The sequence below is a fragment of the Nicotiana sylvestris genome, chromosome 5, assembly GCF_000393655.2.
Source record: "Nicotiana sylvestris chromosome 5, ASM39365v2, whole genome shotgun sequence".
In the NCBI taxonomy this organism is placed as follows: Eukaryota; Viridiplantae; Streptophyta; class Magnoliopsida; order Solanales; family Solanaceae; genus Nicotiana; species Nicotiana sylvestris.
The window spans coordinates 159,885,677-159,901,338 of NC_091061.1; the positions used below are offsets into that span (position 1 = coordinate 159,885,677).

General features: G+C 40.9%; 1 protein-coding gene across 3 annotated transcripts; it reads right to left on the reverse strand.

Annotated features, from left to right (window-relative positions):
• Positions 1-6,142: 6,142 nt before the first annotated feature.
• LOC104238484 (uncharacterized) lies at positions 6,143-10,465 on the reverse strand. 3 transcript variants are annotated; one of them, XM_009792843.2, is made up of 5 exons: positions 10,267-10,465; positions 8,584-8,845; positions 8,277-8,488; positions 7,453-7,726; positions 6,143-6,583 (listed from the first exon to the last, which is right to left on the reverse strand). In XM_009792843.2, the coding sequence occupies exons 2-5, from the start codon at positions 8,833-8,835 to the stop codon at positions 6,269-6,271; spliced, it is 1,053 nt and encodes a 350-aa protein (XP_009791145.1). In that variant the 5' UTR covers positions 8,836-8,845; positions 10,267-10,465; the 3' UTR covers positions 6,143-6,268. The 3 variants fall into 3 exon arrangements, with proteins under 3 accessions (XP_009791145.1, XP_070001700.1, XP_009791146.1); XM_070145599.1 differs by having other exon boundaries at positions 8,584-8,837; positions 10,267-10,429; XM_009792844.2 differs by having other exon boundaries at positions 8,641-8,845; positions 10,267-10,429.
• Positions 10,466-15,662: the final 5,197 nt, after the last annotated feature.

The window sequence follows — 15,662 nt, forward strand, 5'->3', positions numbered from 1 at the left end:
CCCAAATGGGGTTTTCCAGCGAGGTTTCTAACGAGGCAACAACTATGTGCTACCTAAGGAGAATTCAACAATATCCAAGGCTTCTTTTCAATCAACCTCGAATACTGGGGGGCATCACCCTCGGAGGTTATATTTTCGAGAAAAATACTTCATGTCAAAGGGTCTTGATAAGGAAACTTTGTAATGGGCCAAACGGTCGAGTGAACTGTGCCTGTATAGATTAGTCGAACCCCGATGGTAAAACATGTACGCATGTATCGATTATTCAAAGAAGCATTCTCTCTATATCAAACACTTTGTGTCTCAAAGAAATTTGCTACTATGCTCTATACTTATGATTTTGTGAGAAGTGGCTCAATGGCCAAGCACAAATACACCTTGAATGCTCGGGGACTGCATGCTTGAATTATCTAAATTCGAAGTCACAAGACCTCAGACAAACACCCCTCGACGTAAGGTCAAGGCCATCATACTCGGGGACTTACACTTCGAACAAGTTCGAAGTGTTATCGGGAAACAAGTCCAAGATACATACCCGAAGGCTACGACCATACTAAAGGCTACGGCCAAAATAATGCGGCTCGGAGACATCCGAATTCTACAATAAACAACAGGCCTTCTAATACTTTAAAAAACTGGTTAAAATAGGCTACCCTCAGCAAGTTATAAAAGGGCTTCGATAAAATCAGCTCTCGAAAAACCTTAAGAGGTATCAAATTATCCTAACACAAACGTGCTAAGGCACGAAAGGAAAAGGGGTTCCAATCGACATCAGATCCCCGAAAAACCTAATGGGTAAAAAATACATGCTAAGGCATAAAGAAATTTTTACTAAGTCTTTTAAGCCAAAAAAAGGGAAATAATAGCCATCTTTCAAGGGCCATATCGGCTCAACCCAAAAGAACCTAAGGGCCAAAACATTTAGGGTTCGAGACCCCGTTCTCACTCAATTCGTACCTAAGGGTTCCACATCCCGAGCTCGCACATAATCGACTTAAGCACAGCTCGAGGATTCATAAAAAAACCTTAATAAGCATTCTAATATAAGTTCAAAGCTTGCCTATTGATTATTAAAAAGCCTAAGGATTTGTTGTATTCTGAGCCCGAGCCAGTGCTCACTCGATTATTGAGGTTATAACATCAAAAGTTTTCACAAAACAAAAACGACGTAGACTTTGAAACAAATCAGAGATGGAGTGGAAAGAAAAGGAATTCCTTATATACATAAAAGTTATTTACGGTGCCCACAAGGGGCCTTACACAAAAAAAAATCCTAAGGGCCTAGTCTACTTTAGGATCCACATCTTTAGGAGGCGCATCTTCGGGAACCTCCTCCTTGGGGACTTCATCCTCATCTCCTCCGCTCTCGGAACCACTAGCAGAGTCTTCATCATTGGAGAGTAAAGTGGAAGCCTCATCCTCCAAAATTTTTGCCTTTTCAATATCAGTTGAGACGTCAAAGCCACGAGCGTGCACCTCCTCAAGAGTTTCTCTTTGGGATTGTCACCTAGCGAGATCGAAAGCACACGACAATTTGACTTCAGCAGCGATGGCGATCTCATGTGCCCGAATGTTGGCAGCCTCAACGTCAGCTCGATATGAGGCCACAAGTGCCTCCACCTCAGATTTGGCCTTTGCAAGCTCGGCGACTGATTTAGCTTCGAGCTCCTCAATCTTTCGGCTTCGGGCCAAGTTTTCCCCCTTTTCATTTTGAAGCTGGAATTCGACGAAGCCAACTAGGCCCGAAGCGTGTCTTTCTCTGAGGCAAGATGATCCATATGCTGCTTCCACCCCAAGGTCTCGACTTCTTTCGTCTTGACCTCCTCTCGAAGCTGCTCCACCAAATCGCCCTTCTGTTGGGCCTGCAAAGTCGAAGTGTTAATCGCTAAATCAAATGAGCACGTAACAAACTCCCAAAAGTTGCATTAACTGCTCAATGAGCTCAGTCTGTTCCTGATGAGTCCTCGCCATTTCAGCTCGGAGATACCTGATCTCCTCCTCTTTTTGAACGTAGAGGATCTTGAGGCTATACCTCTCTTCCACGAGATTCTTGAGTTCGGCCTCGCATCGGGCAAGCTTGGCTCGAGATTTGGAAAATGTTTCTCGATGGAGTGTCATGGCCTTCACACAAAAGGAAAAAGTTAGACTCGGAAAACAAGAATAAAACACAAGCATAATTTTGAGGGCAACAACTTACTTGTTTAAGAAGTCGTTGGGCCTCGTCAAAGATGAATGAAGCATCTGGGTCGGGACCATCTTCGACCCCTGCAAAGCATCCCTGAAATATATCATTCTCTTCGTGGGCCGTCCTCACATCAGGAGTCTTCATAGCCCGGGCATCTCAGAACTTCCCTTCAGAGAACACGGGGCCGGGCAGCGATTCATCTATGTTAATTATCCCAAGTGACTCACTTGGGACATTCTCTTCTCCTGGGGGGCATAGAATTATGCCCTTCGGGCTCACCCGCCAGATGTTTCTCATGACGGGGTGCGCTTTTATCACCCGATGGCTCGGGGACTCTGCTCGAGCTCCCCTCCGAGATTTCTTCGGTTCGAGATTGAACCGTATCGGCCACCATCGGTTCAGCAGCCTTTGACGTTTTAGTGCTTCCTGTCTTCCGAGTTACCAACAAGCAGTCGGCGTCCTCTCCTTCTTCCTCGTCCTCCCGAAGTTGTTGGACAGCATCAGTAGACAGGGCTTCAAGGTCAGCCCTAGGCTTTCAAGCCCTATTTCTCCTAGGCTTCGGGGTATGTGGAGGCGGGGCCCATTTCCTTTTTGGATGGATTCGAGATCTCCTCTTCACCGGGGGGAGGTAGCCTCATAACAACATAATCTCTGAGGCCTGCGTAAGGGGAAAGTAAGTATTTTATAGAGAAACATCAACATATGAACAAAGGAACTCACCATAGTTTTTAGCTTCCCACCGACCCCTGGCCAAATCACGCCAACAACGCTCATCATAAGAATAAGTGGAGGCCAGTTGTCGAACCCAACCGGCAAGGTTCGGGATCGCACCAGGAAAACAAGGAGAGGCTACACATCGAAAAGAAATTAGATTGAAGAGGAGTAAAAGAAAGCAAAATACAGAGCATCATCGATGGAGTTGCACTTACGTTTCATGTTCCATTCCTCGAGAAATGGCATTCTCTCGACAGGAATTAGGTCGGAGGTCTTGATTCGGACGAACCGGCTTATCCATCCTCGGTCTTTATCCTTGTCAATGCTCGAGAATAGAGTCTTCATGGACCGATGCTGGAGTTTTATCAACCCACCTCGATAGAGGCGAGGGTTGTATAGCCTGATCAGATGGTCGAGGGTAAATGACATCCCCTTGACCTTGCTCGATAAATACCCAAGCAGAAGGACAATACGCTAGAAAGAGGGGTAGATCTGGCCAAGGGTCACCCGATATTGATGACAGAAATCGAGTATGATCGGATCCACGGGACCCAGTGTGAAACGATAAGTATACACGCTTAAGTATCTTTTCACATTGGTAGTGATGTCCTCCTCTGGGAATGAATCACCACTTTTTTGTTCTCCCAATTGCAGTCCTCCTTCACCTGCTTGAGATCGTCTTCAGATATTGAGCAGATGTATCGGGACATGGGTTCACATCGGCCTGGGACTGATGGAGGTTTATTGACTTTGAAATCGGAGGTTAACTCGCATGGCCCTGGAACGCACTCCTCGATACGAGGTTCCGCCAGCGTCCTACCATCGGCCGACCGCGATGATTAGGAGGCTTTTTCTTTTTGAGGGACATTTTTAGACGTTTTAGACATCGCCGTCGTAGAATTCAAGAAAGGAGTAGAAGTCGATATTGAGAGAAGCACAGGTTGAAAAGGAGAATGGACTCAAAGAAGATGGAGAACCTTGTAAAGATTTGGGAAAGGGTTTGTAAAGATTGTAAAAATTGAGGGAATGACCTATTTATAGTGGCCGCTTCAACGGTTTGGGGAAGCTAATGGTTGACCATCCACCGCCTCCAATTAATGGCCTTGGGAACTGTGTAGACGCGACTCTTCAGTCGCTTCTGTCGCTGACGTCATGAAGTTGACATCATGATCGAGGCATCGGAGGATCGAGGATCAAAACGTTTCTTATCATTTTATTCTAAGAAACGCGGGGACTATCTGTATAGGGTCAAAATCAGATATGCCCGATTTCGTGGGCTCGAAGAGTCGCCTCGAGCCCAAGTTCAAAATGGACCGAGCTCGAGCCCGATGACGGAGTACGAGACTCGAAGATCGAAGTGCACGATGAACACTGAGGCCGAATATGACCAACCCCGAGATGATGCCATTATGGTTTTCTAACAGAAAGAGCAAGATTCCCTCAACAGCCTTAAGATCAAGGCGTAAATTCCGGAACGGATTTGTACTAGGCGGTTAGACAGTTGTCCCATTAAGATTCCTTACTAAAAATGGAAATGTACCTTGTTAAGGACTCCCCTATTATATAAAGGGGAGCCCATTCATTTGTAAGATCATCAATCATTGGCAAAGGAATATATATTCTTTACTTTCTTGCTCATTACTCATCAGAATTGTCTTTTAACTGTATTATTCTTACTGGCCCACCTCGAGGCCATCTTAGCTCGAGGTCAAGATTTGCTTACACACTGATTTGATCCAACTTACTTCTTTAATTTATACGTTTGATTTCTTGATTATTAGTTAGTATTGGACTAAATCACGTATCTTTAAGACCTCAATATAAACTTAATTGTTACTCGAATTTTAGGGTAAATAAAGGGACCAAAGTAGACCTGCCCTCAAAGATAAGGAACAATATTGGTCAAAAACTCTAGGGGAGATCATGACATTCTGATTTTCCATACAGGAGTATCCTTAGTATCAATTAACATGGATGCTTCGAAATTACTCCTCTTAACACATAAATATGTCATTGACAATGACAACACTGTTAAAAAATGTTAAAATGGCACTGAATTATTATGAATTACACACTCCTAAAAAAAATGTATCCAATAGTATTAATTAACATGTGAACCAAACGACCCCTACCTTAATTGACATATGCTAACAATAATAACAAACCTAATACAATCCTACAAGGGAGGTTTGTGAGAGCCTGGTTTGCACGCAAATTGTACACCTACGTTGTGTGAGAAATTGACACGTGCTAACACTTGAATAATTAGTTGTCGACTCTCAAGATACAACTAACCACGAGTTCAAATTAATTTGTAAAATACAAGTAGCTTTATCTTATTTGAAAAACAATACTACCACGTCCTTTGATTCAAAGCCAACATAGCAAAACGTGAAAGAAAGTCCGTCGAAAGAAGATATTATACAACTAATATGGGCTTAATTTTGAAGTTAGTGTCAATTTATCGTTAAAATAGCATGGGCTAGCCAGTTTTCGGACTGGTCATTGAAAAATAGCCAGCATTTGCAAAGTCATTGAAAAATAGCCACTATTTTGCTGCAACAATGACCGGTCCAGCATAATATACTGGAGATCGGTGCACCTGTATATGAACTTCCCGCATATTATGCTGGAACTCCAATACGCGAAAAGTTTCAGCATAATATTTTGGAGATTGGAACACCTATGTATGAACTTCCAGCATATTATACTGGACCGGTATATTATACTGGAACTCCAATATATTATGCTGGAGTTCCAGTATACCCATGCTAGAACTCCATTATAATATACTGGAGTTCCAATATACCTATGCTAAAACTCCAGTATATTATGCTGGAATATTTTTGGTTTTTGAATAGTGTTTTCGTTCAAATTTATCTTTACATAAAAAGTGGCTAAAGTTCGATTACTTTTGAAGTTGTGGCTATTTTTGAATGACCATTTATAAATCTGGCTATTTTTGAATTTCTCCCAAAATTATCTTTAGCTGGTGAAATTTTTGTACTTTCCATTCAAAAAATAAAAGTGCTCACTATTTGAGAACAATTATCAAAGTTAAATCATTAGATTATGCCACAAGGCCACACCTAAAACGTTTTAAACCGAAATGCACATTCAAGTACCACAAAACCGTCTTAAAGAAGGGTAGAAGGTCAAATCCATTATCCATCGAGTTTCGAAACTTGCGTCTCCCCAGGATTTCTCAGTTAGGGTAGAGGGGCAAACCATTATCCACCGAAGTTCCAAAACTTGAGCTACTAGCTCACGAGCTTTATATATGATTAATATGTATGCAATAGGATATACCAGTAAAAGACACAGAATGTGTCTTCTTACAAAGGAACCTCTAAATCTCCTTCTTCCCATTTAAGAATGCACTATCTGCTCTTTCTCTCCGGCCAAGAATGTCTTCCAGATAACCTCCTTCACGGCTCGATCATGAATAAGCAAATGTCCAACATTGGGTACTTCATGGTATTGTATCCACGGAAGCCTTTGTGCGACGTAGCGCTGTAATATAACAGGCACAACCCAGTCTTCAACACCATGCCACATGTGGACTGAGCCTTCACCATTTGGGAAAGGGCTCTTAAGATCCATAGGATCAAAATCCCATTTCCCGAACCCCACCATCATGTCACGATGGAGGGACTCGTAAACTCCTTGTTTTACAGCATATTCCTACATACGAAAGAAGCAGCAATGTTTAAGCCAACAACGATCATCACATAAGTAACAGCTCATGAAAGTAATTCCGAATTGTGGGTTATTTGTGCTAATCAATTACATTCTAGCACTCTAGTGGCTTGCTTTTCACTTACACTCAAAACAAAAACAAAAATTTTACAAGCGGAACAAACACCTCAAGATAAAAAGTAACATAATACCACAGATCCTGGTGCAACAAGTGAACAAACGTGAAAGCTTGAAATTCGTATGGTTTTGTCGCTCCTATAGTGGTTATTCTAACGTGTCACTAAAAACAGAAGTAACATGTAATATGAGCAGGAATAAAACAACTCCAAGCTGTGACCAGAGGCGGATCCAGGATTTGAACCTTATGGGTTCCTAGCATTTGGACAAAAGTTATACTTTCAGCAAGTAAGAAAGTTTTTTAATGTTGCCTTATAATATTTTTAAAAGCAAAAGAGAAACAAAAAAGTGCTTACGGGTGTTGTTTTGTGGAAAAAACGAAAGTGAAGCTAAAAAACATACAATGGGATTCGAACCCGTGCCAGATATTCAGGGAAATAGCTTAAGTTGGTTCCTCCGTTTGCCATTGGACCAACAGCTAATTTGCTTATGGATTCCAAGCTAAAAATAATTATATATTTAAGAGATTTCTCAAAACAAATACAAGGTTCGGGTAAAAGTTACTGGGTTCCCGGGAACCCACATCCGATACTGTAGATCCGCCCCTGGCTGTGACACTTCACATTTCCACAAATTCTTCCAGAAAATTTATCACAAGGATCAAACACGATCAAGGGATCGTGAACTGACATTAATCTAACAATAAATTATCCATATTCAGGTAGGAAACTGATTACCTTAAGTTTTCGTATTTTGCTTGCATGCTCAGCAGATCTGGAAGCAACTTGTAGATCTGGAGGAGACATTTTTGGTTTTTCAGCTATTACACTATTGCACGGGAACCACTTCTGAGTGTTCCACCAGTAGACTAGCCAAGGTGCATAATGTGCAACTCGAAGCGCCCATTGGTCCTGTGGGAGCTGTAGATTGTATCCTTCTGTCGATAAATTAGCAGGAAATCCAGGCCACCAGTAATTGACAACCGGAGCAACTAGAGCTACTCCTGCCAACCTATTAGCACCAGAAAAAATGCAACTTTATATTTGAGAAAAGCAATCAAATTTCATGAGTAAATAGGAAGAACTACCACAGAGAGGTAAAGAACATAGCCCTGTAGAAAAAAAGCAGAAAATACAGGAATTACTGGAATTCTAGTTGCTGTTCGTGAGAATAGCGAGGTTCCACAAGAAAGTAGCAAAATACCACCGAGGGGAACTTTGATTCTGTCAAGTTGTGTAATAGTGAGATCTACGTTTCTTCAGTTACACCACTATACCTTTCAGGTGAAGATATGTATCATAGTGACAAGCAGTTAAGGTGAAAATCTGCTAAATTTATAGAACAGTTTGTTTCATGTTGGAAATGCTTTGCTATATAATCAATACTTCCTCCTCCTCTGTTAATTCTTAGGTCGTTCACATTTTGTGACTGATGGGTTATGATAATGATGACATGGCAGTTGAACGTTAAAGACGAGATTTCATGAAGCATGTTGCTCATGCCAAGTGGTTTTCAGGCATCAAGCTTAAAAGCAAAAGATCATCGCGTACATTATACCTACCGATTAGGGATGTACTTGAGGCAACCCCAAACTGACTGACCACCCATGGAAAACCCCATAACATAAAACTTAGGGCCAAGTCCCAGTTGATCAGCGAGCTCTTCCATATCCAAAGCTGTAGTTTGTATTGTTCGCTCTGGATCAGGATCACTTTCCCCATAACCAGGTCTATCAAAAGAGACAACATACGCCCCTAATTCTTCAAGTGTTTCCTGAAAGAAACAACACAATCCATACCAATCTCAGTTCGATTATACTCTAACAGAAGCAGAATTATAAGTTTGACAAAGAGTTGATGAAATCGTACTAAAGGTGCAACAGCGGCATCATATCTGCAAGAACCAAAGCTATGAGCATATATGACCTTATATTTGGCAGTTTCTTTGGGTACACCATGCTCCTCGTAAGCTAGATGTCTTCCATCCCGAAGTTTGATTCTCGGTCCAGTAACTAATGGACCACCAGGAGAGCCACAAACTTTGGGAGGTGGAGGTTGGAGGGTCGGGAATGCCCACGCTAGACCTGCAACCAACAAGACAACTAAAACTTTCCCAAGCATACCTGAAGCCCTGAACACAAGACATACATAGCTCTTACAATATTATTGGAAAATGTAGATCACATAGTGCAACTATACATAGTTTGAATGACAGAGGGCCAAAACCTAGGAAATACTGATGACTTGGAAAAACATCTTTTTTTTTCATAACGGATACAGATGAATTAGTTGAGGAAAAAAAACATTTTAGATTATGCTTACAAGGAAAGTTCAGCTTTTATATGACAATAAAGAAAATAAAGAATGGTGGCGAGGTGATGATGAAGAAGTGAATGTGGAATGCACAACTGAAAGGCAAACAAATTAAACGAGATGTAATAACTCATAATTAGGTATTCTATTGGAATTTTCAACTAAAACAAGTTCTTCAACAAGTAAGAAACGTAATCGCCCTCTTTTTCGTTAAGATTGAAGGGTTGCAGTCACAAAACATAGGTATGATAACCCTAGCTGATCTAAATGCCAAATTCCCTAAACTTATGAATTCATCCACTCGAGTCCTACAGCCACATTTTCCTCAATGTGGCAAGAAAAAATTGAAGTAAAAGGTTGTCTATGACTTAGCTTGGATTATACTTCCTTTAGGGCGAGAGGCACTTTTAACTTCAACGACAGATTCCTATGTCTTTCTTTAATCCTCTCGGTCTAGAGCCTATTACAATTGGTCTTGGCAGTTGAACAACTTGCACCTACTTTACTATGAACTAAATACAATAGAAATGAAGCTAGATTTGGCATATGCAAACATAAAATTACACAAGTATAACTTTTTATTTTCTTCTCTATACTTAATTCTTCTCTCATATTCCACCAAACCATTAGCTCTTTTTGTTTCCTTTTCTACTCTTCTTTTCTGGCTATTCTAATTTTCCTCTTCAATCCCTCTTTGATTCTCAATTTTTTCTCAGCAACTCCAACTTTTTCTTTTTATAACCGTGGTGTTCGTGCCAGCTTGCACGCACCTCAACTAATTCCATGGGATACGAATTGAACCTAAGACGTCATGGTTCTCAACACACTTCATTGACCATTGCGACACACCCTTGAGTGCAGCTGCTACTTTCCTACTATAATTCTCCTTCCCATAATTCTAATCCTAAGCATTTTAATCAATTAATCAACTACGCCTTAATCCTAAACTAGTTGAGTTCAGTTGCATGAATCTTCAATAACCATTCTGCTCAATCAGTTAAAATATAGAAGTCATCAATAAAATCTCTTCTATAGCAATAAAAATTAATCCTAAACTAGTTGAGTTCAGTTGCATGAATCTTCAATAACCATTCTGCTCAATTCAGTTAAAATATAGAACTCATCAATAAAATCCCTTCTATAGCAATAAAAAATCGAATCTTGATTTCACTTTTAGTTAAAGACCGTCAAATTTATAATTGTACAAGGTGGGTGTCTTTTAATTATGCAGTAACATACCTTGACTGGAATTGGAATGGAAACAAGTTGAGTCTTGAAGATGATTCAATGGCTTTGTTTGGAGAATTTTACAGGCTTGAGGTTTAACAAATGAGAAGACAGTTGGGTTAACTTATTAGAACAGTAGGGGGAACTGTATAAAGATTTTGTACAAGTCAAGAATGTTGGGTGAAGTCCCTTTTTTTGAATAAATTGAGACATTGAAAGGTGACAGCAGCAGCCAAATTTATTTGTTGAAAAAGTCGAGGTGACCATTTTATGGTGGTGGTTGGTCCTGGTCCACCAGCAGCACCTACTCTATAATACATGGTACTAGCTCCATACAAATTGAGGTAAGCAAATTCTGAAAAGCTTGTTAGTTGTCCTTGTCACACATTAGTAGGTGGGAGGAAAATTTATCGTCTTAGATAGTGGAGATTTAGGCATAAGAATATGAAATTCCGAAAAAAAAAAGTAAAAAAAACAATTTAATTAAAAACGGTATTTGAAAATTATAGTTATATTTGGACATGTATACAATTTTGAGTTGTTTTTAATTGGCCAAATGGCCTCGTGACCACTTAAACTTGTACTCCCTTCGTTCTAATTTATGTGAACTTGTTTGACTGGGCACGGAGTTTAAGAAAAAATGAAGACTTTTTGAATTTGTGATCCTAAACAAGTCAAAAAAGGGTCCAGAATATTTGTGTGGTTATAAAAGCATCTCATTAAGGGTAGAATTGGATGTTTAAGCTAAATTGCTTCCAAATTTAGAAAGGGGTCATTCTTTTTGGAACGGATCAAAAAGAAAATATGTTCACATAAACTGGAACGGAGGGAGTATCAGTTTGTAAACCTGATACATAAACTTACACTTTTCTCATTTGAACAATCCAACTTGACGAAATGAGTATGAATAAAATATTGTGACTATTGACTATGCTTACGTGGCAGTGACATGTCAAGCAATAAACAGTCTAGCACATGACGTGTTGTACATTCAATTGATATACACACTCTGTTGGATTTGTTTATCGGTACTTATTTGGAAAAAGTATAAGTTTGTATATTGGGTTTGCAAACTGATACAAGTTTAAATGGCCACAAAGTCATTTGACCTTTTTAATTTTCGAAAAATTTCAATATTCAACTTCAAGTAACATTTAAAATTTTCATGGTCAAACACTACTTTTCAAAAAAAAAAAAAAGCGAAAAAAATTCGGAAAAAAAAAATACGGTCAAACGGGCGCAATTCTCATCTTTCGATCTTTGAGTTAGACGCAAGATCTGTTTCTTTATCAAAGCTTTGGAATGATTCCTTCTCCCGAGCCCCACAAGAAAAAGAGGAGAAAGTGCTCGAGATTATAATACTAGGATGAATAATTCCATCATTATAATCCTGAAATAACTTATTCTCTAAACAAATGCCTTCTAATAATTTAATGTAAATTAAATTAATTATAAGAGTAAAAGCTCCTGAAAAAATAAGAGTAAAAAACTACCGACATACAATTGGTTTTTACACAGTCATTGAATTTAAAAAGAGATTAATATCAATTGGATATGTAGTATTAATAATCCTTCAATTATTTAGTACATTTCCTTTTGTTTACTTCGAAAAATGTGAGCAACAATTAAATATAATTTGTGATTTTAAAGATATGTGATTTATTTCAATATTAGTGAATATACAAGTAATGTTAGGTTTAAGTAAGAAGAATTGATGAACCAAACCAGTGTTGTTAGAGCAGTTGGGACCTCGAGCTCGATAATAAAGGGGGCTTCGAGATGGGTCAAGAACAATAAAGTAAAAACAATAAAGCTGAAGGAGAATTGTGAGCTCAGTAAACGAGAAAAGCAGAGTAGAATATTCTATTGCTGTCAATGAGAAGATGCTTACAAATGATTGAGGTCCCCTTTATATAGAAAGGGAAAACCCTAATATGGTACATTCCTAATTATGGCAAAGAATTCTATTGGTACAGCTGTATAGTGACCTAGTACAGACTCGTACTATTTCGTACAAATCGTATCCCATAATTTACACCTTGATCCACGTATCCTTGAGAAATACTCGCTCTTTCTTGAGTGTCACCGAGATTGGACTGACCTCGAGGCAGATTATGACGGGCCCCGATTTGCTACTCGAGGTGCGCACATCTCGGCCAAGCTCGATTCTTACTCCGAGCTTCTCGAGCTCGGGGCATGATCAAATACTCGAAATTGAGCTCTTCAATTTCGACCGTATATAGATAATCCCCACGTTTCTTAGAATGAAATGATATGAAACAATTTGAATTCCCGAAGTCCTTTACGATAATATCATTCTTATGACGTAAGCATTGAAATGACTGAAGCGTCCCGTCGGTTCTTTTCCCCAAAAGCACTAAATGCGCGTCAGAGCCGGTCGGCCATCAATATCAATGAACAGTCGTTGCATTCTTCTATATATACTTGCTTTCTCTTCTTATTAAGAACTTTTCCACCATGTAACACCTTTTTTTCCTATATACGCTTCCTTCTCATCACCAGCTCCTCCGTCGTATTAGCTCAAAGCTTCGCCGATTGATTCATTTCTCCCTTCTTTTTCTAAAGAACCGATGGCAAAAACTTCCAAATCCGTTCCTCAGAAAGAAGGAACCTCCACTTCTACTTCCTGTCCGAAAACCGCCGGCGCTTCATAAGATCATACCAAGCAATTTTTCTTTGAAAAAGGACTTTATAGTTGAGAACCCTCCCGATGTCCCTGGCCGTCGAGAGCACGCATCGAGGTATATAAGGTCAATTGAGAAAAAATACCTCGATGCGGTGAGGAGAGAGTGTAAATGGGGAGAGGAGGTCGTTTTTCAATCGTGAGGAGGATATCACAACTTACGTAGAGGGGTTCCTGAGTATATATACATACCCTTTTACGTTGGGTCCCCTTGACCCGATCGTTATTGAATTCTACCGAAGATATCAAGTAACCTTGGGCCAGATTCATCCATCATATTGGCAGATCGTGATAATGATGAGGTTCTTCATTGAAACGGTCGGGCTCGAATTCACCCTCAGCCACCTCATCCGATTATACCGACCTCAACATTTCCGAGGTTTAATCAAACTCCAACGCCGATCAACCAAGTCCTTATTTGCCAGTAACAACGAAGGCAAGGAACGAGGTTGGATGAGTCGATTCATCCGGGTGAGGACCGTCGATGTCATCCCCAAGGAGTTCCTGTCGTTTCCCGAGAAATGGAACTTTGAACGTGAGTGGAATTCTTTGCTTCAATTCTTTTCCATAAATTTTGCTAAACTTCGCATAATTATTACTTTCCCTTTTCAGCAGCGGTCCCGTGGATGCCTAATGCGGTCCTCGACCTCGAGGACTGGGTTCGCAAACTAGATGCTACTTCATCGTACGACAAACGCAAATAGAAGGACTTGTCGAGGGGCAAGTGGGAAGCGAAACACCACGGTATGTGTTATAATATTTCTTTCCTTACTAAGAATACCTTTCTTCGTATGACCTGATTCCTTTGCCGTAGGTATTGGTGAGTTCTCCGAGATAAGGCCGCCCCTTCTTGGGGAAGAAGTAGGACCTTCGGCTCCAAAGCCAAAGAATTATAACAAGAGAAAAGATCCTCGAAGAGCGAGGACATCCAAAACCAAGCAGAGCCTGCTCGGAGACGCAAGAAAAGCGTCGTCATCAACGTGGATATTGACTCAGTTCATCAGTCTATGGATGATGATGATGACGAGATGGAAGGTTCGACGTTGGTGACTCGAACCAGGATATCTTCCGAGGCTATCAAGCCTGCTGAGATCGAGGCCTCTAGCCTCGAAGAAGGAACTTTGAAAGAAAAAAGGGATGAAGGCCCTGTATCACCTGACGTGGTGACTGCTTCCTAAACTTCTGGATATACTCCGAAGGGAGCGAGCTTCAAAGCTCCCTTGCCTGAACAGAGCGCCTCGGGTGATCTCCCCGAGGCCATGAAAACGGTTCATTCTCCGTCATTTTCGGTCTTCTCCGAGAATGCCATTACGGGTGCTCGGAACCTGAAGACGTACGAGATAGGCGGATTCCTGAGTGAGAACGATCCCTTCAAGGGTTGCTTTGTTGGGGTCGATGATGCCGACCCAGCAGATGCGAGCTTAATCTTCGAGAAGGCTCAACGTCTTTGCTCACTTGTAAGTTTTTAGTGGCACTGCAATTTCTCCAATGTCATACTTTTCTTCTTATGCCTATTCGATCATTCTTTTCCTTTTTGTAGGCTTTCGACAAATTGAAGACCGAATTGCGTCATTGTGAAGCTGAGCTGTGTAGAGCTTCGAAGGAAGAGAAAACCCCTAGGCTTCTCTGTGGCAAAAAGGAGGAAGAACTGAAGCATCTTCGGTCGGAGTTGACCAAAGCTCGTAAATACGAGAATGAGTTAGAAAAGTAGGTAACCTCTATTCTGGAAATATGGGCTACCTCTCCCTTCACCCGGGGCTAATACTTCAATGTCTCAGCTGCAGCAAAAGATAGAGATGCTGGAACGTCTTAGTGGCGAGGTCGACCAACTCAACTCCGAGTGCAATAAATGGAAGGCAAAGATAGACACCCTCGTTGTGGCTAAAAATGATGCACTGGCGAAGGTTTCGGCCCTCGAAATTCAACTTCACAATGCTCAGGAGGGCAACTTGGTTCAGGCTGGCAGGATGATCGCACTCGAGGCGAGTCTTGCGAGGGCCGAGGCTGAAATTGTAAAAGTCCTGGCCGAAGCCAAAGAAATACAAACCAAGGCCAACAAGATGGTGGCCATCTATTTGAAGGATGTTGCAGATGCTTAGATGGAGTTGAGGAGGGCTGCCGACCGAGAGAAAAGAAGCAATGAATATGTCGATCTCGTAGGGAGACCCTCGAAGAGGTCCATGCTAAGGGCTTCGATCTTTCCGAGGAGATAAAGCAAGCTGAAGTTGATGCCAAGTTTGTCCTTTCCTCCGACAATGATGACGACGTCGAAGATGATGAAGAGGATGAGGTAGCCGAAGAAGCTACCCCCAGGGAAGAAGCTGGTCCCGGGGGAGTGACAGGTCTGGGGGGGATGCCCCTCTGGTGTAGGTAGAATTTTTTTCTATCTTTCTGTAATTTTTTTGCTTTGTAGGACTCCTGTGTAATATTTTTTTTGTATATATATAAAGAAGAAGGAGTTTTCTTGATCGTTTGCCTTCAATTTTTCTTCAAAGCTTGCTTGATTTTCGATGCTATAATTTTTGAGTGTTGATTCAAATTCGGGGTCGAGTAGACCCTCAAGTTTTGTGTTTTGATTGATAATAGGTTACCATTTAAGGTTCGATCTTTGAGCTAAGCCTTAGCTCGGGACATTTGAGCTGGGTAAGGTCTCGAGCATAGTGTGTTTTGGCCTTTAAGCTCCTTAAATATTGGTCTTTAGGCT

Coding starts and splice junctions, on each gene's coding strand:
- LOC104238484 (XM_009792843.2), bottom strand. CDS start 8,835: ATGCTTGGGAAAGTTTTAGTTGTCTTGTTGGTTGCAGGTCTAGCGTGG. Junction 8,489..8,583: donor ATGCCGCTGTTGCACCTTTA/GTACGATTTCAT, acceptor TGTTTCTTTCAG/GAAACACTTGAAGAATTAGG. Junction 7,727..8,276: donor CTCAAGTACATCCCTAATCG/GTAGGTATAATG, acceptor TGGTGCTAATAG/GTTGGCAGGAGTAGCTCTAG.